Here is a 25,978-nt window from a genome sequence, read left to right as displayed (position 1 = left end):
TATCAGAGTTCTCAGCCCTGATGATGCAAACTGCAACGTTTGCGAAACGTCGGCATATCGCTGATTCAAGACACGGCTCCATTCCGGAAGCTATACCTAGACATTGTATCAATGGCCGTGAAAGCCTCAAATTCATCTAGTGATAGAGTGGATTCTTTATCTATATAAATTAATGTTTTAATTGATTAGAACGAATTTGTTCCTGCGACAATGGAGTATATTAGATTCGCTCTCTATTCTTTAATAAAAAATTAACTCGACGATTAAGGTGAAGAATTTGCTTCATACGTATAGAAAGATATTAGAATTCGTGTGGAACTTCATTCGGGAGAATTTAGAAAGTACCTTCTCAAGAAGTAGATGCATTCATCGACGTCTACTAACAGAGGAGTCCACAGCCGAAAGTGGATCGTCCAGAAAATAAATATCGACATCCTTGTAGATCGCTCGAGCCTGGTAGATTGAGGTTTACGATATTACAGTCACCATGGCTAAACGAGCTTATATCTGACTCCTTCTGGCACTCGATCGTAACGCGACTTATCCATCTCCTGATCGGACAGGGCGTTTTGCTTGACAGATGAGGCGAAGATCCATGACTGTTGGCTAACATAGTTATCCCTCCGTGACTCTTGATGCTTCCACTTGCCAACGACAGTTCTTGGAATATTGCGTGTAACAAGCTACTTTTATCTACCGGACTGACGATGACTACGAAGCTTCCTGGAAGCACGATTAAGTTCACTTTATGCAACGTCTCCTGTTTAGCGTCGTCTTTGGCATTGACACCAATTATGAGAAACGTGAATGGATCCTTGATGGATTAGCATGGTTCTTCCCCCATTTTCACGATCTCGGCGTGCATCATGAATTTCTGCAAATGGCGAGAATACACCAATAACTGTATCAGATGATAGAAGCCTACGAAACACGTGTTTTTTTATTATAATTTATGTTTATATTACTATAAATTCTATTATTATTAATTTATGTATAATTTTGATATATATTATGCAATATTATATGCAATATTATATGAACATTTTTGGCATTAAACTCTTTTATGTGGAAATTATTTTATGGTGGAAATCCATTTAAGGGTTTTTCAGATCATATAAGTAAAAAATAATTTAACTTTGAGCGATTGTGTCGTATTTTTCAAGTGGTATTTTATTGAAAGAATGAAAAGAATACGTTTTTTTAAGGATTTAGAGATCAAGATGTTGCCGATTTAAATTATAATATGATCGAATAGTGATTTGTACAATTGATGCAACGCTCGTTATTAATTTAATTTGTTCCACTTGAAGGAATATAATTATCTCGATGCAAAACACTCGACGATAAAAATGTTAATTTGTACAAACATTAATATTAACATTAACTCGCGATATTGACCGCTAAATGGTTGCGCATCGACTACAATGTCTCTCAAATGTCACATGGTTCCCTACCACAAAAATATTCTCTTTTTCCTTTCTTTTCTTCCACCTTTTATTTTTGTGAAGACAACATCTGGCGAACGTAACGTGTAGTTACGGTGAATTTGCAATGAGTGACTAAATGGTGTCTTTTAATATCATCGTATGATAAGGACAATGAGACGAGGCTCCGTAATACGCGGAACGAGAAAAGAAGTTAGAGGAAGGCTGTAATTATGGCGTGCCCGCGACATTTTGGCCGAATATTGCCTCGCAATTACGTTCCGTTTCCGACGTCGCATTTCGAGGGATAACGAGGAAACTTGTACGACTGCTTTATTAATCTTTCAGGAAAATTACATCGTCTGCATGTTTTTATATGATCGACGGTTCTTTTCTGTTTGATGGCAAGTTTACTTCGGAGCATCCACGAGACTTTTGCGATCAGTCTGCTGTACACACGCGTCGAAAGCGCACGCGAGTCATGCAAGTATGCGAATTCGAATTTTTAATTACGTCTCTCTCTCTCTTACTCCCGCTCCCTCTCTCTCTTTCTCTCTCTCTCTCTCTCTGTATCTCTCTTTTTCCCTTATTAATCTTGCTTGGTACTGTCATTCTTCTTCTTACTTTTATTTATACTCTTTCTTCCTTGCGCTTGAAGGGAATTTATTCTACAGCGCATAAAAGTACCAATTTCCGAACACTCGACTTAAACGTTCTTATATTTTTTAGTCTTTAAATACTTAAAGAATATTTAAATTTTCGACATAGAATATATATACATTCAATCTATGTGTATATATATTTTTTTTTTATGTTAAAAGTTTAAATATTTGTATTTAAAAACCAAACAATTAGAAAATTAACACAATTAGAAAATTAAAACAATTAGAAAAACAATTAGAACATTTGCACATAAGTAATATCTGTTTAAAACAAATGTATTCAAATTAACAATCATTGTTCCATACATAAGCAATAATATATAATTTTATAAAAAAAAAAAGAATTTCACAGTCTTGAATTTTAACAATGTTATAATTTTATGTAAATATTATAATAGTCGCAAAAGAAGAATAATATAATTATTTTGCTGATAAAAGACATATTTTTCCGACATTTAAAAACGCCATCTTACTAACCCAATATATTGTGCTTTTCATTAAAGAAAATTATTTTCGAATAGTGAGAAGATACACTTTTTTATTGAATCATATAAAGTGTATTGATGCAAGTATCTTCGTTTAATATGTAATTAAATTTTACGATTTGCACGTTAAAACATTTTCACAACATTAACATTCTTCCTTCTACATAGGATTAGATGTATGGATTCCTTGCTTAAAATGATAGACACAAAACGATAACATAAGATTTAGCCTGAATTTCAATCTAAATCAACGTATAACAATAAGAAAATTGATTTACATTGAAATTCAGATTAAACATAACATAATCTTATTTATATGGTTTTGTATTTATCATTTTAAGCACAAAGTTATCTTAATAAATCTGTTTACCTATTTCTCTATTATTTATCTATCTTTATATCCATCTATCTCTATTATTTATCTATCTTTATATCCATCCCTATCCATCTATCTACCTATTTATCCACTTGTATATGGACTTATCTATCTCCATTGCGATTTCTGTGTCATACATCACTACACTCTTCCAATTTTATCTACTTCAGACAGTGCAATTCGATCAAGCGTACAATATAATATCGTGGAACAGATGGTTCTTGTCCACTCTGGGCATATGGCCTATGAAGATAAATTGGCCACTGTTCGTATTCTTCTGCAGCTACACAGTGATACATTGCAGCATGGGAGCGGCTCATCTGATCAAGTATTTCAGTCAGCCGGAATACATCGTCGCCAATTTGACAGAAAATGTTCTGTTCGTGATGATAGTCGGCAAGATGCTCATATGCCAGCGAAGCCGAGGGATAATGATCGAATTTCTGAACGCTATTCAGTCAGATTTCTTGATAAAGAATTACAGCAGCATACGGGAGAAGACGTTGTATCTGCGTTACAACGAGTTTGCGCTCATATTCATCAAGGTGTCGATAGGCTTGGCTGGACTCGCGGCCTCGTTGTACTTCATCGAGCGGTTTTTTGATAGCTGGAGCGCGAGTAAGTACGTCGCGCATTTCTTTCTTCTTTACGACTATTCTAATTTGCGTTATCGCTTGTGCCGAAACCTTGTATATTCAGACGTGCACACGGAATGTGATGGCTTCATGTGTGAGCGCAATTTAATGTAATGATTAAGCATTAATGCTTTTATCAAGAGCAAACACGATAGGGAGATATCTGCCTTTACTTTTGCTAATATTTTTCGGGAATTCATGAACGATGTTCCGAGGTCGTTTTGAATTTTTCTTTTCTCTCCCTCCTCTTTGCTTAGATGAAACATTTAATCGTAGTAGGACTGGGAAGTAACAAATTATTTGTAATGCCGTCATCGCACCAAATTAATTTTCTTGAATATTGAAGTTGTTATAGCGACTTGATCACGGCGCCAACTTTTCCGATAGTCATAATACTGATAAAGCAATTATTTTTTTATCAAAGTTGTAACGCCTTATTTTACTAATTTTACATAACAAGTCATTGCTATTTTCAACAGAAAGATCGAAATTCCGATTTATTACTTTTTGACTGACAAAAATGGTAACGAATTATTTTTCAAAATAATTGACGATAACGATGAGAAGTTACTTTTTTCAATACGTAACAAATAACTTACGTTCTATATGTTTACACACAGAAAAGTGCATATTGCATTCAAGCGTGTGTCAATTAGTTCAAGTATTTCGTAAGTTTATATATCGGCAATTCTATCACAAGAGTTCATCATAGTAACTTATAATTAATTATATTTAATTAATTAATATAATTTATTCAAAATACATTCTGAATACTAGTAAGTTTAACATTTCAATGAAGAATATTAAATTAATGCTAAAATTTAGTTTGTATACTATATAGAATACCAAATTTTCTTCCGATAAGGTTTGTAATATTCTTTTAAAAAAAATAAATTTTTCTTTTAGGCACATTAAAATAAGCTTTTTTGTGCAAATTTGTGATGAGTATATCTTAAAACTATTATTAAGAAAATATTCTTTGGTGAAGATAACTATTACTTTAAAAGAGCAAAATAAATTGAGTAATCGCGTTTCTTAGAAGTATAATGATATTTTTCTGTATGCATAATGAATCGATACTTTGATCAATACATATGATACTCTTGCATCGCACGTATAGTCCACGAGAATTTCATTTAACTCAAAATGAACACAAGATAGCGTGCAGGGGGAAAAACTAAATGTACACTTTTATGTAGTCTTCGCAAAAAACACAATATGAGACAAATATATGGCGGTAGTAAAACTTTTATGTAGTCTTGGTAAAAAGCGCAATATGAGACAAATATATGGCGATAGTAAAACTAAAAGTTGCTTTATTTTTTATACAGTATCTTCTCGTAATACATACTGTATAGAGTCAAACCAAATTTTCTTTGATTAGGTTTGTAATATTCTTTAAAAAAAAAATAAATTTTTCTTTTAGGCACATGAAAATAAGCTTTTTTGTGCAAATTCGAGATGAATATATCTTAAAACTATTATTAAGAAAATATTCTTTGGTGAAGATAATTATTACTTCAAAGGAGCAAAGTAAATTGAATAATCGCGTTTCTTAGAAGTATAATGATATTTTTCTGTATGTATGATGAATCGATACTTTGATCAATACACGTGATACTCTTGCATCGCACTTGTAGTCCACGAGAATTTCATTTAACGCAAAATGAACACAAAATAGCGTGCAGGGGGAAAATTGAATATATATTTTCATATAGCTTTCGCAAAAAGCGCAATATGAGACAAATACATGGCGGTAGTAAAACTAAAAGTGGCTTTATTTTTTATACAGTATCTTCTCATAATGCTTCGTATCAATTACCGTATCAGACCTATCCGTTCTTCGAGATCCAGGACATGACTACCTACTTCTGCTTGTGCGCCTATCAGGCGATCGCCGTGCCGGTGATAGTCTGCGGCTATTCCGCACCAGACTCCTTTGTACTCAGCATGGCCCTTCACATTTGTGGCCAACTCGCCGTCCTGTCGAGCAAAATTGAAGATTTATTGAAAGATCACGTGAATTATAATCGTCATATTGGTACCATCGTGTTGAGGCATCGTAAGTTAATAACGTAAGTCCATATTCTATGTATCATCTTTCTTAAAGTGCATCAATGAAACATCATCGAAAGCAGTAAATATACACTGATTTGCAGCACTGAAACTGCTCAGTGCTATACTTATAACTGATCAGTGATTATTCACTGATTCACTTTAAGAAAGATTACATGATACACTGTGTACATATTTGTGTGTTATTAAAAGAAAGAAAAGAGAATCATTCGATTTGGTAGAGTCAAATTCATGGTTATATTCGTTTCAGTTATTCCTCCTGATTTTCTCCATTCTTTTACGAGAGAAATAGGGCCGTTAACAGCTAATGTTGGATGTTTGTGCAATTTTTATATACCATGAGGAGGATAATAATGTTCTCTCTCTCGGCGCGTGCGTTAACACTGCAAAAAACATTATTATCCTTCTCATTATATATAAAAATTGCACGCCATTCTTTTCTAATGTGTGACTTTGATTTCCTAACCGCAATTTCGTTCTTGGCGAACTTTGATTTCTTTCATACGTTCGTACGAAAGTGGTTCTTATAGAATCGCGCAATGACCAGTTTAACTCGATGTCGAGAATAATATAATATAATCTTAAGAACTCAGCGCATTCCAGATTAGCAGACATCTTGGAAAACAATTTCAATATGATATTTCTTCAGCAAACTCTGGGCACTGTTTTCTTGCTCTGTTTAACTACGTATCACACGCTCGCGGTGAGTTTCACAATAAATATATAAAAATATTTATGAAAAACATTTTTCATAAATATTTTAATAAAAAAGATTATGATTTATGAAAGATTTATGATAAATATTTTTTATAAATATTTTTAAATATTTATTATAATTTTTTTCAAGTCTGAAAATCTCGGACATTAGAATATTTATAAAATATTTAATATCTATATTTCTAAAATATTTTGTAAAATATTGTGTGCTGTCTGGGAATGAATAACGTTATGTTGGATTTGGCTTTCAGGTTAAATCCACGTTTTCGATGAATAGTTCCCAATATCTTGTATATACAATACAGTTTACTTCATTAGGGAAAGTAGCAATATAATACTGGAAGTAAATGCAGAAAGAACGTGGTTTTAATTTGAGAGCCAAATCCAGTGTTTTTCCGCGAAAGTTTCAAATATTAAGTAACGTTATTATGTTATTTAGTTACGTTATTATGTTCATTCAATGTTAATTCTTACATTGATTTCAATTCTATATGACTCAAGTTTTCTGATATCGTCGGCTACAAGCAAAATAAAATTGCATTTCAGAATTCGGAATATGGCGACAACACTACCACTGTGATTTTTATGTTATACACATGCTGCGTGGTCAGTACGATTCTCGCGTACTGCTATATAGGAGAGTGTCTCATTACCGAGGTAATTATAAAGCCAATTTCGTAATGTCCCTTCTTAAAAGATCGCGTCGATAGATATACCGAGATGATTATTTTATTCTTTTCTTTTCCCCAATCAATTGCGAAGCGATTTATTGAGAGCTCAGCAACTGTCAAATTTGAGTATCATTATTGATAAACTTACGCAAAAATAATATAATTAATAAAATAATTAGGAGCATTCAATAATAATAAATTATATTACTAATAATACTAATAATAAATAATATTACTAATAATAATTAATAATAATATTAATATAATTTTTAGGTAGCTCATCAGTAATGATCCTTGATTTTGACAGTTTAGTCAGTTCCCAAATCTAAGCCATTTTGTAATTCATTGTACGCCTAATGGAAACCCAAGTGGCAAAATGACGTCAGAGGACGTAATATTGATGATAATATGACGTCCTCAGCGTCAATATGACATCTTTTGACGTCATTCTGCTATTTCCCAGACAACAAATTGTCTAAAATCGGGACATAAGATGTCTTTAAGACATAAGATGTCTTACAGATAATTTTTAAGACGCCTTAAAGACATTTATACGTAAATCGTCTGAAAGACATCTTAAAGATGATCTCTAAGAGATCATAAGTTTTATGTTCCGATTTTAGACATTATGTCTCGATCAGTAACAGAAATTTAGGAGTAAGGTCACAATGCTTTCACTTCGATATGCAATAGAGAAGTATAAACGGACTTAAACGGATGGAGTTAAACGAACAACTCCTATCGGATACAGCCATGTTGCGAAATTCATTAAGAGAAAAAGTCTTGCGATTTTTCTGTCATCGATTATAAGAAAAACATTCCTTGTTTCACTCAGAGCGCCAAATTGCGCGACACTTTTTACAACACCGACTGGTACAATAATCCACCATCGTACGCAAAAATGCTCAGCTTTTGCATGACCCGATCTGAGAAACCGCTGGTGTTGACTGTCGGCAAATTTTGCATGTTATCGTTGAGCACATTCACGAACGTGAGTCAATGAACTTAGGTTTATGTATTTTCCTGCGCTACGTCACTTTTACAATTTATTCCGTCTTGCAGATAGTGAAAACTTCGATGGGGTACTTGTCCATGTTGCGCCATTTCCTGTGAGAAGCCTTCAATTTGAAATATCTTGCGTCCACCTCCCGTCTCGATATATCGGGGAAATGTTGATATGTCAGGGAATATGTTGATTAAAATGTATTTACGGGGCGATACACACACACAAATGTATAAACAATGAGATCCTTAACTATACAAATAATTTTTGAACTTACCAGTGTCAAATAAATATCTTATATCGATAATATCAATAATATCAATAATATCAATAACCTTCAAGATAAGTCTATGCGCTCAACTTCTCGTATAATGAAAGATAACGAAACCCAGATAACATGTCTAAAAGATGTCGAAAAGATATCTAAAAGACGTCTTATGCAACAAAATGTTGCATAAGATGTCTTTAGATATTTTTTCGACATCTTTTAGCATGCATGTTATCTAGGAAAGATCCCGGACGGTACAAAGCATTGGTCTAAGTTGAATCTATAACGGTCTATGTAGAATCTATAACGGCCAATCGGTTTGGTTAACTAATATGTGCTGTTAGGGACGATCCCCACATATAATTTTTTATACAATATAAACATTATTCCTCTGTAACAGTTTGCGTTTTGTACGTGTCGATGGCATGTAACGTCAGTCTGTGTGATATCTTTAATATTTCTTCAATATTGAGAAGTAGAAAAAGTCTTAAACCTTCTAGCAGACAACTTGAAAGAAACGCGAAAGAGATAATATATTTTTAGCAGCATTAAAAAACATAACATTACCTTACGCATTTATTTAAGCGATACACAATTTTTTCGACATTAATTACACAAATAAAACATCTGTCAAGTTGACGAACGAGAAACAGATATCGAGGTAAATAAGTTGAATGTACTTTTACGTTGAAGTCGAATTACTGTCAGATTATTGTCAAATTACTGGAGATTAAAGAGATTACAGGTTGAAAATCAGGATTCGACGAGTCAACTTTGATTTTACAGGAAAACCATTGGAGGTCCTTCACCGGGAAAGTCCTTTACTACAATTCGGATAGGTGTAAAGCACCAAAAAAAAGAGATCTATGTAGTTTTGTATGCTATAACATTGATCTTCGAGCTGAAGTTGTGCTCTGATCGCGCCGGGGGAAACACCGTCCATGAGAATCTCTCCTTCGACACAGCGAAACAGAGGAGAGTATTCAAAGACGACAAGAAAAATCGTAATCAATATTTTGCGTGAGACCTTATTGACTTTTTTGGTTTGTACTTGATCGTGCATCAAAGAGAGTTGATAATTTATAGCATATTTATTATTATTATTATAAGAATAAAAATATTAGTATTATAAGATTGAAAACTGTAGACATTTTTCATATAAAATAGATATAAAAGTCAAATTTATTTAAAAATTTCATTATCACACGGTGATAATGAAAGGTCACAAACGCGACAAATTATACGATTCTACAGTTGAATAATGGAAACATATTTTAGGAAATTTGGCATCTAATTGAAAGCTGTGATTATCTGGATGGTGGTCTATCCTTCTCAAAGAAACTCTGTAAAAAATCAAAACAATTTCTCAATACAACACGATTTATATATAAGCATTATATTATTAAAAACTTTTTCTAAATATCTTTCAGCAAAGCATCGATAATACGGAATGAAATGTTAAAACTACTATACACTGAATATCATCCACACAACAAACAATATTCAAAAAAGATAGTTATTTTTCGTAGATTTAAATATGTTCTAATAAATGTATTTTATCAATTTGACATTTTAAAACCATCAAGTCGCCAAAGAAGATTTTTAAAAGTTACTCTCATTTTTTAGCAAACAAGGTAATCTAATAGCTAAAATTGATTCAATTCTTACTTTCGCAGCTATATCCATAAGATTTTCGGCCATCGCAGCACCAGTTTGCTGTACCATATTGTAGAAACGTCCTTTCCGTTGTAAGAGTACGTAAGGATGATCAAATTCCTGAAATCAATTCTGATTCTTGTCACTTCTCCCCTCAGAAAGGATCATTTATCCGATGATACTTTACACTTACCACGAGATGTCCAGCGTCCATCACGAATATCCTATCGCTGTCCATGATAGTATTCAACCGATGAGCTACAGTGAACACAGTACAGTTTACGAATTTCGTCCTAACTGTTTTTTGGATAAGAGAATCCGTGTAAGGATCGATATTGGCGGTCGCCTCGTCAAGTACCATAATCCGATTGTTCTTGATAATCGCACGCGCGAGACACAGCAGCTGCCTTTGGCCGACGCTGAAGTTCGATCCCTCATCGGAGACTTTGGTGTTCAGCCCTGCGGCCAAGTCGGAGATCGTGTCCTTCATTTCAACGTCTTCGAGCGCCTGCCACAGCACTGCGTCAGAATACTGATCAAAGGGGTCTAGGTTTTGTCGCAGACTGCCAGTGAAGAGGAACGGTTCTTGAGGAATAATACTGATCTTCGAGCGGAAGTCGTGCAGAGCGATTGCGCCGGTGGAGATGCCATCCATAAAAATCTCTCCTTCGACGCAAGCTAAACGGAAGAGCGCGTTGATCAAGGACGACTTGCCCGCACCGGTTCTACCGACGATACCGATTTTCTCCTCGGGCAACACAGTGAAACTGATGTTTCGCAGAATGTAATCGTCATGATGGCTGTATCTTAGCTTCACGTTCTTGAACTCTACGAGACCCTTCATCGGCCAATCGTCCGGCGGCTTGGTCTCCGGCTTGCTGTCTATCATCGGTTCTTCCTCCAAGTTGCTGTACTCAAGGATCCTTTCGATCGACGTCAGCTGGCTCTCTAGTTCGGCCGTTTGTCGGATTCCCCATTGCAACGTGTTCGTCAGCGACATGATCTGCGTGAGGATCAGACCGATGTTGCCCACCACGGCCAAGCTGTCGAACATGGTGAAGGCTATGATTATCACACCGATGTAAAGTTGGCATATTAAGTCGATGTAGAAGCCGAAGGTTCGAGAAGTAGCCAAGAAGAGGAAGCAGGCGGACGAATTGAGATCTTGATGTCTACACAAGTCCGCCACTAATGTCTTCTCCGCGTTGAAAGCTCTGATCGTGGTCAAGCCTTGCAGAGATGCGCCGAGATGATCGAAAATCGGCGAGCGTGCTACAAATAATTGGAGCTCTAACCGTCTTAAGCGTGTAAAGATCAACATTTACTTTCAAAACTCTTCTGATCGAAAATTACAGCATATTATGGCTCTAAATCATGTTCTTAATAAATATCGCGTGTTTCACTCACTTATCCCTTCCAGACGTTTAACAGCGCGACTGGTGGAGATGTATATCGTGCGGAAAAAGATGAAGATGCAGGCGCAAGCCACAGTGGGTATAGCTAACCATGGAGTAATCGCTACGACTATCACTATTACAGAGATTAACCCGAGTCCGATCACTATGATGTCGAATACGCACATTGACAGCATCAAGTCGACGATATTGATGTCCCTAGCAAACCTGATTAAATTAACAAATCAATCAATTATTAATAATTATTAACATAGCATTATTAAGAGGAAACGATGTTTTCTTTCATATAGAATTGTTTTCAGTTGGTATCAATTGAAAAAATGAATTTTTCTTTTTCGAATAAATTAAGGAAGCAAAAATAACTGCTCGATGTAATTTCGTATTTGGGAAAACAAAAATCGATTCAGAAAATAAGATCAGAGAGAAAATATGCGCTTGTGTAAGTGTGCAAAGGTAACAATTATCGCGGAAAATAATTCACGACTTCTGTGAGATAACTGTGCGTTTACGTACCTGTTTAATATGCGACCAGCTGGATTAGTGTTATAAAAGTACATGGTGGCCCGCATTATGCTGCGAAACATGTCGGAATGCAGATTTATCGAGGACCACATGCATACGCTAAAATATACGAATGTTTGGAACTGCCACAGCAGTATGATGATCGCGATCATCGCGCTATAGACGTAGACTGTGGCGTCACGTGACAATGGACCCTGCCAAACAAACTCTGTCGTACCATTGTCGTTCTTACGCCACGAACTTGATTCTATGTTCACCCAGAAGGCGATGAAGTAATCGCTACCGCCAGATACTATCTGATTCACCAAGAAGACCAACATCATCAGCATGATCATGTAGGGCCTCTTGCTCGCTTTGAAGTAAGCGAAGAACACTCTGCCGGACATGCGACCCTTCGCCATTGTTTCGCGTGTTTCAACCGGTGAATCAATCGAGTCTGCGTCCTCGTTTGTGTTGATCTCGCGCGTCGAAATCTGCCGTTGTGTTAACTCAGATTTCTTCTTTTGTATCTCCTCATCCTCCGCGTCCACCGTCTTTAATAGCTTCATGAAGTCGAGGCCCATGTCTTGCAGTTCGTTGAATGTACCTTTTTGCTGGATACCGCCGTTAGTCATTACGATAATCTGATCGGCCAGTGGTAGATATTGTAACTGATGTGTCACCAGGATTCTCGTTTTCTCCTTTAAGGTAATGAAGTGAAACAGAACATAACATTAAAATTCGGTTCGAATCTCGGCTTAATAATTTAGCGGAGACTCAAAATACTTAGGTTTGAATCTCGGCTTAATATTAAATTCTTTTAAATATTAAAAGAATATTAAAATATTAAAAAATTCTTTAAATTATTAAAATAAATTTGATTTGGTGTGATAGTGAAAGAATCGATATCACAACAGTAAAATGTTTAACTCAAACTTATACATAGAGTGGATTCTTCATCTGAATAATTATTTCAATTGATTAGTATGAATTTGTAATTGCGGAGTATATTAAATTTACTATCCAACTTTTAATGAAAAATTAACTCTACGATTAAATTGAAGAATTCGCTTCATACGTGTGGAAAGATACTAGAATTCGTGTGGAATTTAATTGGAGGGAATTTAGAGAATACCTTCAAAAAGCCGCAAATGCATTCATCGACGATACGTCTGCTGACATGGGAATCCACAGCGGAGAGTGGATCGTCCAGCAAGTAGATATCGGCATCCTTATAGATCGCCCGAGCCAGGTTGAGCCTGGCACGTTGACCACCGCTAAGATTTATTCCTCTCTCGCCTACGATGGTACGATCGCCATGGCTGAACGAGCTTATGTCTGATTCCATCTGGCAGACCTTGATCACTCGATCGTAACGCGACTTATCCATCTCCTGACCGAATAGCACGTTTTGCTTGACAGATGAGGCGAAGATCCAAGGCTGTTGACTGACGTAGTTTATCCTTCCGTGACTCTCGATGCTTCCACTTGCCAACGGCAGTTCTTGGAGTATCACGTGCAACAAGCTACTCTTACTCGAACCCACAGGGCCGACGATGACTACGAAGCTCCCTGGGAGCACAGTTAAATTTATTTTGCACAACGTGTCCTCCTTAGCGTCGTCCTGCCATTTGGCATTGACATCAATCATGCGCAGCGCGAACGGATCTTTGGTCGACTTCTGGCATGGTTCCTTCGCAGTTTTCACGATCTCGGCGTGCATCATGAATTTTTCTAGACGACGAGAACTCACCAGTACCTGTACCAGCTGATGGAGACCTGCAGAGAATGTGTGTTTACTACTATAATTTATATATTTATATTATTATAAATATTATTAATCATTAATTAAATGTTTATGAGCAGAGTGCCCAATAATATGTCTTTCCTCATTATTTTAATTAAATGTCTGTGCAAATATCTACGATGTTTACACCATATAATTTCAATTTATACATTTCGGAGTATAACAGTCTCACACAGCAGGAACGTCCCAAATATATCATAAGGATATCTTGAAGATATCGCATATCTCAAATATATCTTTAGGATATCCCTGTGATATATTTTGAACACCTCTGCTATGTGGGAGTGTGTCATTATATCTTTAAAATATTAAGTTCTATTATTTCTTATCATGCGCTATATTTCAGAAAATTGATACTAAAATTACTATACTATAGTAATAATTGTTATTAATATTTTAATAAGAAAAGAGAATTTTATCGTTTTATGAGAAAAATATTATTAATAAATAATTATAAATAATTAAGCAATAATAGGTTTTTATATACTGCATGTTTTAATGAGATACTTTTAGAAACTTTTTAAAATCAATAATTGAGAAATAAACATGTTTTGTGAAACATTCTGTTTTACTCCACGTAGGAAGCATATTAATTCACGTTTTCAATAAAACAATATTTTCGTTTTTTTTAACTATTTTTTTATAGTGAAATTTGTGTTTTTCTTGTGGTAAATACTTCAAAGAATATTTTAGTACAAAACACAGTTGATACACTTATTTTTAATATATTTGAATCTTGTTTAAACTTTAGAGTGTTGTCATTATGCACCGAGTTCCCTTATACCTCTGTGAAATGTGCTATTAAAAAATTTACAATGTTCTTCAGTAAAATAGATCTTACTGTATCTATTTTTGCCCAGAACATCGTAAAATATAGAAAAATTCAGATGAAAAGAGCTATAATATTCTGTCCGTCAAGAAATATAATTAAAATGCGAATCACAAATACGAAAAATGCCAATTTCCGTTTTTGCACTGATAGTCTTACCCATTGCGAACCCAAAAATCATCGAGTTTCGTAGAACGTTGAAGTACGCTGTTACTAGATACACTTTCTCAGCATTGATAAAGTTCCCGAATAGAACGTACGACAATACTGTGACGAAGAGACAGAGCCGTGGTACATAGCAATCGAGAGTGAGAGCCAATTGTTTCAGAATGGAGAACTTTTTTATTACGTTCATCTCACGTCTGGAAATAATCAACAAATTGTATTTAAGGATAACTTGGAGAGTTTTTGCTGCAGCTGCAGCTAGTTTCTGGATACGTATATAATAGTGTAATATATCAGCTTCCTATGATCTTTGTTTTGCGATAATAAACGATAATAGATTGAATCTAATTCAGTGAACTAATTGCAATGTTTGTCAATAGGTTTCAACGTATACTTACTTTCTCGCCTTTTCCACGAGATTGGCGAAAGGAATTTCCCAAACGTACATTTTTATCACCTGCAGCCCAGCAATCACTTGGTTCATCAGTCTAAGCCTGTGGTCCGACCTCTCTGCCATTTTAAGCGTCAAAGGTATAATCTTTCGCGCCAAGAACGCTGAAATGATACACTTTATTCAGCATTTAATTACATCAACTACGCGTCGCAAGGTATAATTACATCTCATTGAATCACACCGTCTCATTTGAAATCTGATATCTGTTTTATCGTTTTCTTACACTTAAGAAAATGTTTATGACACATAAAGGTGTAGTGCCCTTCTCGATTATTTTAACACATCTGAATATAACATACCTTCAAAAGGTATAAACAGCAGAAGTACCGACATCCCTAGCAAGCCTGACCATCCAACCAACGGAAACATAAAATATAGGATCATTACCATTTGGATAGGAGCAATCCAAATGTAATGCAGATCTATCAGGGATGTTTCCAACCTAGTGATATCGCTGCTCAGGAAATTCACCATCTAAAAATGGTCTTATCGTTTTATCCTTCCTCTCTCTCTCTCTAGTATTTCGATTCTGTCAACCTCATTATTTATACTTATAGATGTAATTAGAATGAAAAATCTTTTAGTATGTGAGCAATGCAAAAATACACATTCGTGGTACACCGAGATTAGTTGGCAAACTAATGTTTATTATTTTGAACTCACCTGTCCGACGGACGTTTCACTATCCAGCACGGAATTCGAGAGTCTTAATATCTTTTGGTAAACGAGTGTGGTGCAAGCGATTTTGACTTTTAATCCTAAATGCATAGCATAATGTACAGTATAATGTACAATAAAAGCGTCTACGATTGACAGCACAATTATACCGGCCGCGCAATAATACACTTCGTCGCTCCATTCTTCTTTGCTCTTTTCAAAGTAACGCAGCAAAGTAGCGAGCAACAACGGTTGATATATTCTGCAATGTAATCGAAACTACCTAGAGCTTACGAGTTAGCGAGGTTACTTCATTTTTTGTTAAAATACAGTTTCATGAGTCATACTATCAATAAGACTAATTTGGAATAAATGTGCACAGAGACTGCCGACACTAAAGCCACAGTGTAGTGACTGATTTCTTCAGAGATTCATGTACCTGGAGAATAATTCCATAAACACTAGCGCTATTCCGACTAGCAGATATGGTTTTCCAAAGCAGCGTATCAATGCTCTAATTAATTTCGGCTTCGAAACATCCTTCTTCTTAGATCCATTCCTTTTCTGACATGACTTCACTTCAGCTTGCCAAACTTTATCTATAAGTTCTCCTAGATAACTAGCCCTGTCCTGCGTAAGTGTAGCGTAAAGGTCGGTCTCTTCCAACTCCTTTTTATAGCCAACTCGAAAAATTTTTCGAGTCCACCTGCATATATTAACAAGAATTATATACGAGTATATTAATTTTATATATTATTATTATTTATATTATATATTAATTTTATATATTAGCAAGAATTATATACGAATATATTAATTTTTCATGAAACTTGATACATTTATCAATATATTAATAAAATTCAACTATGATAATGGAATAACTATATATTGTTGTCATATTCCTAAATGTAATTGTAAATTTCTAATTCTAAATTTGAAAATGATATATTTCTTTATGCAGGGTCATTAAGTGTTATATTTTTGTCGTTAAATGTTACGTTTTTATCGTTAATTTTAATAAGTATCATTTACAAGCTAACTTTTCTTACCAATACGTGAGGAGAGAGATCACATTCGCATTTTGTCGCGGATTTTTCGGGTATTTTTTGTGACCGTCGTTTATCATGATGATGATTTTCGAGCGGGCTCTATTTCATCTTCAACTATTATCCATCATAAGCGTATTACATCATATTCATGTTATGTCTGTAATGTAGACGTAATTTATAATCATTCGAATAAAGCGTTAGGAACACAAAACGAGAGCGATAAGAATATAAGTTTGATAAAACGTTTCCTCTCTCCAAAGTGGAAATTTCTTGACGAATATCGTATCGGTTTTCTTTCATCGAAATTCGACCGCGGCCGTATCATCTTTTCACCTTCAATCAGTAAAAAAATTTCACCAGTAAGCGTGGGAAGAAAGTATCGAACTCACCGAACTCGGTTACGTTAACGATCAGGTCGAGTAGCTCCCACAATCTACCTGACAACACGTTCGATCACAACTGCACGTCGTTCTATTGTACGCGCTACTGTTATACATTCTTATCGTATGTCAAGTCTGTTAAGCAATGTGGGGCAACGCGAGGCAATCAGACGAGAAACCCGAGTGATTAGTTGGACGCTTCAGAGGTTGTAAATTGTTTGATAACGCATTTGATCTCTCACTATCGCTATTCTCGGAAGTTGCATATTCGTCATTTTATCCGAGAACGGCCTACGAAGTTGACATTTCCGCGAAACCATTAATGACCAATTAACAATCAGTAGATATACAATTAGTGTTATTTGTTAATCTTAGATCGCTTATCTGTTCTCAATCAACTTCAGAAGTCTTCCTCGTTCAGCCGAAATCAGCCGCATTCAGCTATTTTTAAGCCTCTCGATCGTCGAATCACGATATATAATAGCTCGTTCAACTGAAAAGCAGCACTCGTGTCTACTCGAGCTGTTGTTGACTCTTACAAACGCTCGCTATTAATTTAATTCGTTCCACTTGAAGGAATGTACTCATCTCAATGCGGTTTAAACGCGTACACACACTCACACACTCTTTCTCTCTCTTTTACCTTCGACAAAGATATTAATTTGTAAAAATATTAATGTTAATATTAACTCGCGATGTTGACTGTTAAATGGTCGCGCGCTGACTCGGTGCGTCAGTCACTTAATGGTATATCTCTCAAATGTCACATGGTTCCCTAAGAACATTCTCTCTTCTTTCTCCTTTTTTTTTTAAGAAAGTATCATCTGACGAAACACAACATGTAGTTACGGTGAGTTCGAAATGACTGACTATATAAATGATATCTTTTGATAATACCGTATGATAAGAACAACGAGACTATAATACACGAGACTATAATACACGAGACTATAACAACTTCCTATAATACGCGAAAACGAGAGAAGTTAGAGGAAGGCTGTAATTATGGCGTGGCCGCGATATTTCGGACGAATGCTGCCTCGCAATTACGTTTCGTTTCCGACGTCGCATTCCGAGAGACAATGAGGAAACTCGCACAACCGGTTTATTAATCTTGCAGGAAAATTGATACGTTGTTTGTACGTTTTTGTACGGTCGACTTTTCTCTCCTATTCGACGGAAAGTTTACTTCGAGGCAACCACGAGGCTTTTGCGCTCAGTCTATTATACACACGCATTGAAAGCACGCACGAGTTATGCACGTATGCGAATTCAAATTTTTAGTCGCCTCTCTCTCTCTCTCCCGCTATCTCCATTTAACTGTTTTCTAGTCTTTAACGCTTCTATTTCTAATATATTCTTTCTACGGAGGCCATCAAATGTTTGCGTTCTTTCATAAACTATTCTTTCTTTTTTTCTTTTAACATCATTTTTTCATCTGGATATAGATAATTACATGTGGCCATACAAGGAGATAAAATTCATATACAATTTATATGTTGTCATATATCATTTTTTATATAATTATATATAATCAATCTTTCCCAGTCGAATATTTCTTTATTTCAAGTGACGGACACAAAATGATAACATTACATTAGATTTAGCCTGAATTTCAATTTAAATCTCTCTATGCAGCAATAAGATGATAAATTTACATTGAAATTCAGACTAAACGTAATTATAATCTAACTGTTTTGTGTCCATCATTTTAAGCACAAGGTTATCTTAATAAATCTGTTTCTATCTCTCTCTATCTATTTCTATATTTATCTCTCTATTGTTCATCTATCCATTTCTGTAGCCATCAATCTTTTTATTTAGCCATCCACCGACTTATCTATTTCCTCTGCAATTCTTGTATTATCTTACAACAATATTAGATTTGATTTGCGGGCTTGAGCCGCGTGGATTCTTCTTGGTCTGATTCTGACGTTTCGCGAACATTTCAGTCCGCTGAAACGTTCGCGAAACGTCGGAATCAGACAAAGAAGAATCCAAACGCGGCTCAAACCCGGAAAACCAAATCTAACATTCATGAACACCGCGGAGGCCTCAAATATCAAATCTTACAACAATCTCCCTTCAGGCAACGGAATTCGATCAAGCATTCAAAATAATATCGTGGAACAGGCGGTTATTATCCACGATGGGTATATGGCCTTTGAAAGTGAGTCGGCCACGACTCATCTTCTTCTGCGGCTACATGATAATTCACTGCACTATGGGAGTGGGTCATCTAATCAAGTATTTCAGCCAGCCGGAATACATCGTCGCCAATTTAGCGGACAACGTTCTGTTCGTGATGATAATAGGCAAGATGCTCATATGCGACCGAAGCCGTGGGATAATGGTTGAATTTTTGAACGACATTCAGCCTGATTTCTCGGTGAAGAGTTACAGCAGCGCACGGGAGAAGACGTTGTACCTGCGCTACAACGAGTTCGCGCTCTTATTCATCAGGGTGTCGATAGGTATGGCCTCATTCACGGCCACGTTGTACTACATTCGAGGGTTTCTCGAAAGCTGGAGCAAAAGTAAGTACGTCGGTCATATCGTTTCTTTGTATCTCCTGACGATTCGGAATGCGTTATTGCTCGTGTCGTGTCGAGACCTTGTATAGGCGTGCATACAGAATGCGGTGGCTCGGTGCGGAAGCATGATGTAAAAGCAATGATTAAGCACTAATATCTTCACCGAGGACAAATACGGAATTGTATCCTTATTTACTTTTGTCAATATTTTTCGAGAATTCATCAACGCGCCGAGACTGTTTTGCATTTTGGTAGGTTTTTCTCCCTCTCTCTTCTCTCTGTTCAGACGAAATATTTAATCGCAGCTACACTGAGAGAAGGATTTAGTAAATATTACTAAAATTTGGTTACTATTACTAAATGGTAGACGTAAATATAGCGGGCCAAAGCTATGGCAATACTTATTAATTAATTTAGACCTGTAAAATAAATTATTTATTTGACAGAAGTAAAATTTATTTGCTTCCAGAATATATTTGGTAAATAAAACTTATTGAATAGTTGAGCAAAATAAGCGATTTTGTAATAGTTACAAAATTTTTGGTAGGTTCAACCAACCATCTGTAATAATAGATATTGAAACGATGTAATAACTGCAAATGAATTTTTCGTTGTGCTGCAACAAAACATACTTATATTAGTAACAAAATAGAACTCGTACCTACTGAATCTTTTATTATATGGGATATAACAATTTCATAACAATTATCAAATATCTGTTCATAACCGTAATATATTTCATATTAAATATTTAACATTAAGTAACTATTATTAAATTATTTAATTGATGTTACTGTGAATGCAATTACTCCCGATCTATTAAATATTTGGTAATTATTATAATATTTAGTATTAGATACTAAGGATTCAACGAATTTCTATAACTAAATGCAGTTTGTTATAATTACCAGTCTTTTCTCTCAATGTAGAGATGTGCGAACTATTCAAATTCGAATCGAATCGAATCAAGTGAAATTCGATTCAAATTCACATCTTTATGATTTGAATCCGTATAATTTGAAAATTTTGAATCGAAAAGATTCGAATACGGATCACGCATTTTAGCATTAATGAAGTACTATTAAAGACATCCAGCCTTACGGGAATTAGTATGACTTGAATATTTTGCTATACATTATGATTTTCTTCAAAAATATTAAATGAAGATAATCCTAGATAAACTCTTACTGGCAGCTGTCGAATCGATATGTGTCGTTGCGCAGCTTTCAAGGCTGGAACTGAAATATATTATATATTTCTTACTTTAAAATGAATTGATATCATATGATCAATGTTATCTTTTTCATACTGAAGTCACTATTTTCATGTTGAATTCAATGATTATGTTAATTAAAAATCTTTTCAACGATTCGATTCGATTTCAGTGAAATTTCATCGATTCGATTCGATTCGAATTCGAAATTAAAATCTGAGATTCGATTCGATTCGACATAAGAAATCTTTGATTCGCACATCTCTAATCGCAGCACAGTTAGAAAGTAATGAATTACTTGCAATAACGTTTCAAGCTAGATTTCTTGAAGCTAGATTTCTTGAATATTGAAGTTGTTATAACAACTTGATAATGGCGCCAACATTTTTCCGTTAAATAAGAGTTAGCCATAAATTGAGTGATCGCGTTTTTTAACAGTACAATGATATTTTTTTCTGTATGTACGATAAATCGATTCTTTGATCAATACACATAACACTCTTGCATCACTTCTGTAGCCAACGAAAATTTAATTTGACGCAAAGTTAATACGACGTGGTGCTCAGAACAAAAAACAAAATGTGCACTTGCAAGCTACTTTACGTAGCGATTACAAGAAGCGCAATGTGAGACAATTACGTGGCGGTGGTAAAGTTAAAAGTGGCTTTACTTTATTGGCAGTACCTTCTAGTAATGCTTCGTACGAATTACCGTATCGGACCTATCCTTTCTTCGACATCCAGGATATGACCACCTACTTCTGTATATGCGCCTATCAGATCATTGCCGTGCCGGTGGTAGTGTGCGGCTATTCAGCACCGGATTCCTTTGTGCTCAGCATGGCCCTACATGTTTGTGGCCAACTCGCCGTTTTGTCGTGCAGAATTGAAGATTTGTTGAAAGATCACGTGAATTATAATCGTCACATCCGTACTATCGTAATAAGGCATCGTCAGTTAATAACGTGAGTCTATGTTCCATGTGTGTGTGTGTTTGTCCGTTATTAAAACGTGGGAAAGATAATCATCTTTCCTTTATGACTTAGGATTCCTGTCTTGTGAACTATCTACAATAAGCCGTAAGTAAGTCATAACACATAACGCATGACATATAAGAAAATCCACCAATTGCAGTCTTTCAGAATAGAAATGAAGAATTCTGATTGGTAGATTCTCTTATGCCTTATGTGTTATGCGTTATGTGTTACGACTAACGACTTATTGTAGAAAGTCCATTACAAGTCAGAAAGATGATCATCCGATTTTGTAGGGTTAAATTCTAGTCAAATTTTTACATTCGTTTTATTTACTCTTTGTATGCTCCATTCTCTTGTCTTACCTCTTATAGCGAAATTTCGACGTGACGTATTAATGTACACTAGTGTTCAGTAAAATCGGTATCACAGTTCGTTCTTATATTTAAAACTGTTTTAAAATCACCTCTGAATGCTCCGTAGCTAATAAAACGATTTGTACATTTGAAGTTGAAGATGGCTTAAGATGGTTTTGAAAATAAAAAACTATAAATATAGCTTAAATATAATATTGATCTTAAATATAATAACTATAATACCGACCTTAGTGCGCCCTGATGTGCATACTAATGCATCAAATCGAATTCTTAATTAATTATAGATTGAAGAGTAGATCATGATTCTTTTCCTAGAAAATAAATTCATGACAAATGAAAAATTTCATACACTTTTAAGTAGGAAAATTTTCACTTTTTACGAATTTACATTAAAGGAAGAGATTCATAATCGACTCTTGTGAATAGATTTATTGAAGATAAGAATGAAAAAAGTATGGACAATCTTCGTACAAATAAGCAAGAAGGACAATCGAATAAAATAGTTCTAATTCTAAACAAAAGTACGTTGAATCTATACTTTTATAACGTGTAATTTTGATTTCCTTATCTTGAACTCTACGCGTTTATACAACGTAAGATGACCCTTGTAGAATCGCGCAATAACAATTTAATTCAATGTCGGGAATAATACAATAATATAATCTTAAGAAATCAGCGCATTCCAGATTAGCAGAGATCTTGGAAAGTAATTACAATATGATATTTCTTCAACAAACTTTGGGGACCGTTTTCTTGCTCTGTTTAACTACGTATCACATGCTCGCGGTGAGTTCCACGATTTGAGATTCTAAGCTCAATAATATTTTATAAAAAGAATAACGTTATGCTGGATTTGGCTTCAAGACTAGGACCGTGTTTTCGATAAAATTGTTTCCAACTTCTTATGAACATTTCAGTTCATTTCATCAAAAAAAGTAGCAAACTAATACTGGAAACAAATGCAGAAAGAACGCGGCCAACTCGAAGCCAAATTTAGGATTTCTTCACGAAAGTTTTGAATATCAAATAACGTTATGTATTCATTTAACACTAATTCGGGAAATTGGTTTAGACTCAAGTTTTCTGATATCGTCGGCTGTAAGCAAAATAAAATTGTATTTCAGAATTCGGAACATGGCGATAATACCAACATGGTGAGTTTCTTGTTTTACACTTGCTGCGTAGTCAGCACAATCCTCGCATACTGCTATATAGGAGAATGCCTCATTACTGAGGTATTTATGGGGCCAATCTTGTAATTTGTCTTATCGTATCAATAAGAATAGGTTTAAACAATTAATTTAATTGTCTTTTTTTCTGAATACTATTTTCAATCTTAACATATAAGTCAAAATGATTTAAACACAATGAAGTTCATCAGAGCTCACCAAATTGTCAAAATTAAGATTGATTACCAAATGGACTTACGCAATAATAATATAATCAAGAATACTAAATAATAGTAAATAATACTAATACTAATATTAATTAGTAATAATAATTTATAATATTATAATTATTGGGCAAGCCAGTTAATAGTAACTCTCAATTTTGACAATTTAATAAACTCCCAAATTTATTGTGTCTAAACTGTTTCGCAGCTAACTATATACTCAATGGTAAGAAGCTCACTTTCACTTCGATGAACTTCAAAATATCCTTGATATGCAATAGGAAAATATAACTTCTGAGAATGACCAAGCAATTCCTATTGGATACAGACGCGTTGCGAATTTCATTGAAAGAAAGGATGTCGCAACCTTTCTGCCATTGACTAATATGAGAAATCACTTGTTTCACTCAGAGCGTCAAATTGCGCGACACTTTTTACAACACTGATTGGTACAATAATCCACCATCGTGCGCAAAAATGCTTAGCTTTTGTATGACTCGATCCGAGAAACCGTTGGTGTTGACTGCCGGTAAATTCTGCATGTTATCTTTGAATACATTCACGAGTGTAAGTTAATAACTTGTACTTACGTAAGTCTAAATTATTACCGTCAGCATTTCGTTACGCGACTTTTGTACTTTACATCGTTTGCAGATAGTGAAAACTTCGATGGCGTACTTGTCTATGTTGCGTCAATTTATGTGAGTAACCTTCGCCCTGAAATACCTTGCATCTACTTCTCGTTTCGATGATGTACAGAGAATACGTCGAAATATATATTTATGGGACAAATGTATAAACAATGAAATTATTAATTATACTAATAATTGATGAATTTAATGTTAAATAAAAGTCTTATACTGATAATAATCTTCGAGACATGTCTGTGTATTCGACTGCAATGAAAAATGATTCTAAAAGAATAAACATTATGATATAGCTTTTTGTACAGTGTTATTACTTTGCAGCAGTTTACTCTTTCTACGTATCAATGGTATGTAACGTTTGTCTGAGTGATATCTTCAATGCTTCTTTCAATAGTGAGAAATAGAAAAAGTCTTAAACAATTTTCTAATAGACTGTTTGAAAGAAACGCGAGAAAGATAATATACTTTTAGCGGCAATAAAAACATAACACTTGCTTACGTATTCACTTAAGCGATATACGATTCTCCCGACGTTAATTACACATGCAAGTTTGCGTTATGGATTTATAATGTATGGACTGCTCATCCCTTATCTTATACGCAGAATTTCGTGTCTCCGTCAGAACTGAGAGAGATGCAAAATAACTTCACAGTGTGAAGTTTCCTCCGAGAATGCGCACAATGTCCGTGCCGTGATAAAACGGGAGAAAAGTGGGGGCAGATGCGATATTTCTTGTGAAATGTCATTTGCGGTTTGAAGTGCATAAGAAAACACTGTGAAATAACACTTCACACCGTGAAGTTATTTGGCATCTCTTTCAGTTCTGATGGGGATACATTTCTCTAGACTGTGAGCATATGTTATCGGTCCATGGTTTGCGTTAGAGTCACTTTAAGCAGAGCTTGGCCATTACGCGTGATTTCGTCAAAATCCTGCGAGAAAGAGAGACATATTTTCAATCTCTCTCTTTGTCTATCTTTTTTTAATCTAAGTTATTGCCATAGGCGTGACTGTGATTGGACATTGTGTGGGATTTGACGAAACAGCGGATCAATCAAAAGTTTCTCCCTTACTGGCCAAACTCTGCTTAGATTGACTCTAGTTTGCGTCTACATGGAGCGCCCGAATAGCGAAACGCACGTTCAGATGTTTGCGTTCGCGAATCATTCGGTGGTTTTCTGCTCGCACCAAACGTTCGCATTCGGCCGCGTCCATTGCAAATTCGGTGTTCGCGACACAAAAGTAGAAGTAAACGTGACAGATAATATTGCGTCGTTCATAGTACTTACAGATTTAAAAAAGAAGAGACGAGAAAGAAGACGCTGGCGAACGTCGATTCATGACAGTCGTACGCAGCACAGAGCAAGAGATATGCTAGATGATTTGAAAGTTTCCTCAGATCATCACCAACAGATTTTGAACAACTGCGGAGCAATAATCACGCGTTCTTTATTCCACTCTATTGTACACTATTTTTGATAGACCTTTCTGTTTTCAGCGTCAAGACGTAAAGAACGAACAGCGAACAGCTGTCGACGAATCCCGTTCACCTTGTCCGTTCACGAACTTCGCTTTCGTGTGCCGATTCGCAGCGAATCGGACCGAACACT

General features: G+C 35.2%; 3 protein-coding genes across 5 annotated transcripts; 2 read left to right on the top strand and 1 right to left on the bottom strand.

The window, feature by feature from the left end:
- The first annotated feature begins 1,839 nt into the window (after positions 1 to 1,839).
- Positions 1,840 to 8,435, top strand: LOC116844230 (odorant receptor 4-like). 2 transcript variants are annotated; one of them, XM_032815479.1, is made up of 7 exons: positions 1,840 to 1,911; positions 3,118 to 3,565; positions 5,375 to 5,657; positions 6,262 to 6,361; positions 6,922 to 7,032; positions 7,882 to 8,037; positions 8,109 to 8,435. In XM_032815479.1, the coding sequence occupies exons 1-7, from the start codon at positions 1,906 to 1,908 to the stop codon at positions 8,157 to 8,159; spliced, it is 1,155 nt and encodes a 384-aa protein (XP_032671370.1). In that variant the 5' UTR covers positions 1,840 to 1,905; the 3' UTR covers positions 8,160 to 8,435. The 2 variants fall into 2 exon arrangements, with proteins under 2 accessions (XP_032671370.1, XP_032671369.1); XM_032815478.1 differs by lacking the exon at positions 1,840 to 1,911 and having other exon boundaries at positions 2,993 to 3,565.
- A 958-nt stretch (positions 8,436 to 9,393) lies between these two features.
- On the bottom strand, positions 9,394 to 25,807 carry LOC116844229 (probable multidrug resistance-associated protein lethal(2)03659). Of its 2 annotated transcripts, none has more exons than XM_032815476.1 (13): positions 25,658 to 25,807; positions 16,851 to 17,007; positions 16,241 to 16,507; positions 15,808 to 16,063; positions 15,444 to 15,618; positions 15,089 to 15,245; positions 14,685 to 14,887; positions 13,025 to 13,668; positions 11,902 to 12,590; positions 11,381 to 11,595; positions 10,167 to 11,245; positions 9,986 to 10,093; positions 9,394 to 9,660 (listed from the first exon to the last, which is right to left on the bottom strand). In XM_032815476.1, exons 2-13 carry the CDS (start codon positions 16,925 to 16,927, stop codon positions 9,625 to 9,627), a joined length of 3,906 nt encoding a protein of 1,301 aa, XP_032671367.1. In that variant the 5' UTR covers positions 16,928 to 17,007; positions 25,658 to 25,807; the 3' UTR covers positions 9,394 to 9,624. The 2 variants fall into 2 exon arrangements, with proteins under 2 accessions (XP_032671367.1, XP_032671366.1); XM_032815475.1 differs by lacking the exon at positions 25,658 to 25,807 and adding an exon at positions 17,240 to 18,264.
- LOC116844232 (odorant receptor 4-like) lies at positions 18,252 to 24,624 on the top strand. The gene is made up of 7 exons (XM_032815481.1): positions 18,252 to 18,492; positions 19,320 to 19,767; positions 21,659 to 21,941; positions 23,014 to 23,113; positions 23,452 to 23,562; positions 24,132 to 24,287; positions 24,375 to 24,624. Exons 1-7 carry the CDS (start codon positions 18,487 to 18,489, stop codon positions 24,423 to 24,425), a joined length of 1,155 nt encoding a protein of 384 aa, XP_032671372.1. The 5' UTR covers positions 18,252 to 18,486; the 3' UTR covers positions 24,426 to 24,624.
- Positions 25,808 to 25,978: the final 171 nt, after the last annotated feature.

Source organism: Odontomachus brunneus, unplaced genomic scaffold, assembly GCF_010583005.1.
Source record: "Odontomachus brunneus isolate Ranch 3 - 2012 unplaced genomic scaffold, Obru_v1 Obru_scaffold_040, whole genome shotgun sequence".
NCBI lineage: Eukaryota > Metazoa > Arthropoda > Insecta > Hymenoptera > Formicidae > Odontomachus > Odontomachus brunneus.
The sequence above is the reverse complement of the archived record's forward strand: the minus strand, read 5'-3'. Positions and strand labels throughout refer to the sequence as shown.

What these genes read in the sequence shown, in the direction of transcription:
- LOC116844230 (XM_032815478.1), top strand. Translation starts at nt 3,046, where the DNA reads ATGGACTTATCTATCTCCATTGCGATTTCTGTGTCATACATCACTACA. An exon ending in TTTTGATAGCTGGAGCGCGA is followed by an intron (nt 3,566 to 5,374) that starts GTAAGTACGTCG and finishes TTTTTTATACAG; the next exon opens with TATCTTCTCATAATGCTTCG. An exon ending in CTACGTATCACACGCTCGCG is followed by an intron (nt 6,362 to 6,921) that starts GTGAGTTTCACA and finishes ATTGCATTTCAG; the next exon opens with AATTCGGAATATGGCGACAA.
- LOC116844229 (XM_032815476.1), bottom strand. Translation starts at nt 16,927, where the DNA reads ATGATAAACGACGGTCACAAAAAATACCCGAAAAATCCGCGACAAAAT. An exon ending in CTCGTGGAAAAGGCGAGAAA is followed by an intron (nt 14,888 to 15,088) that starts GTAAGTATACGT and finishes GATTATTTCCAG; the next exon opens with ACGTGAGATGAACGTAATAA. An exon ending in GATTTTTGGGTTCGCAATGG is followed by an intron (nt 13,669 to 14,684) that starts GTAAGACTATCA and finishes CATTCTCTGCAG; the next exon opens with GTCTCCATCAGCTGGTACAG.
- LOC116844232 (XM_032815481.1), top strand. An exon ending in CTACGTATCACATGCTCGCG is followed by an intron (nt 23,114 to 23,451) that starts GTGAGTTCCACG and finishes ATTGTATTTCAG; the next exon opens with AATTCGGAACATGGCGATAA. An exon ending in GAGAATGCCTCATTACTGAG is followed by an intron (nt 23,563 to 24,131) that starts GTATTTATGGGG and finishes TGTTTCACTCAG; the next exon opens with AGCGTCAAATTGCGCGACAC.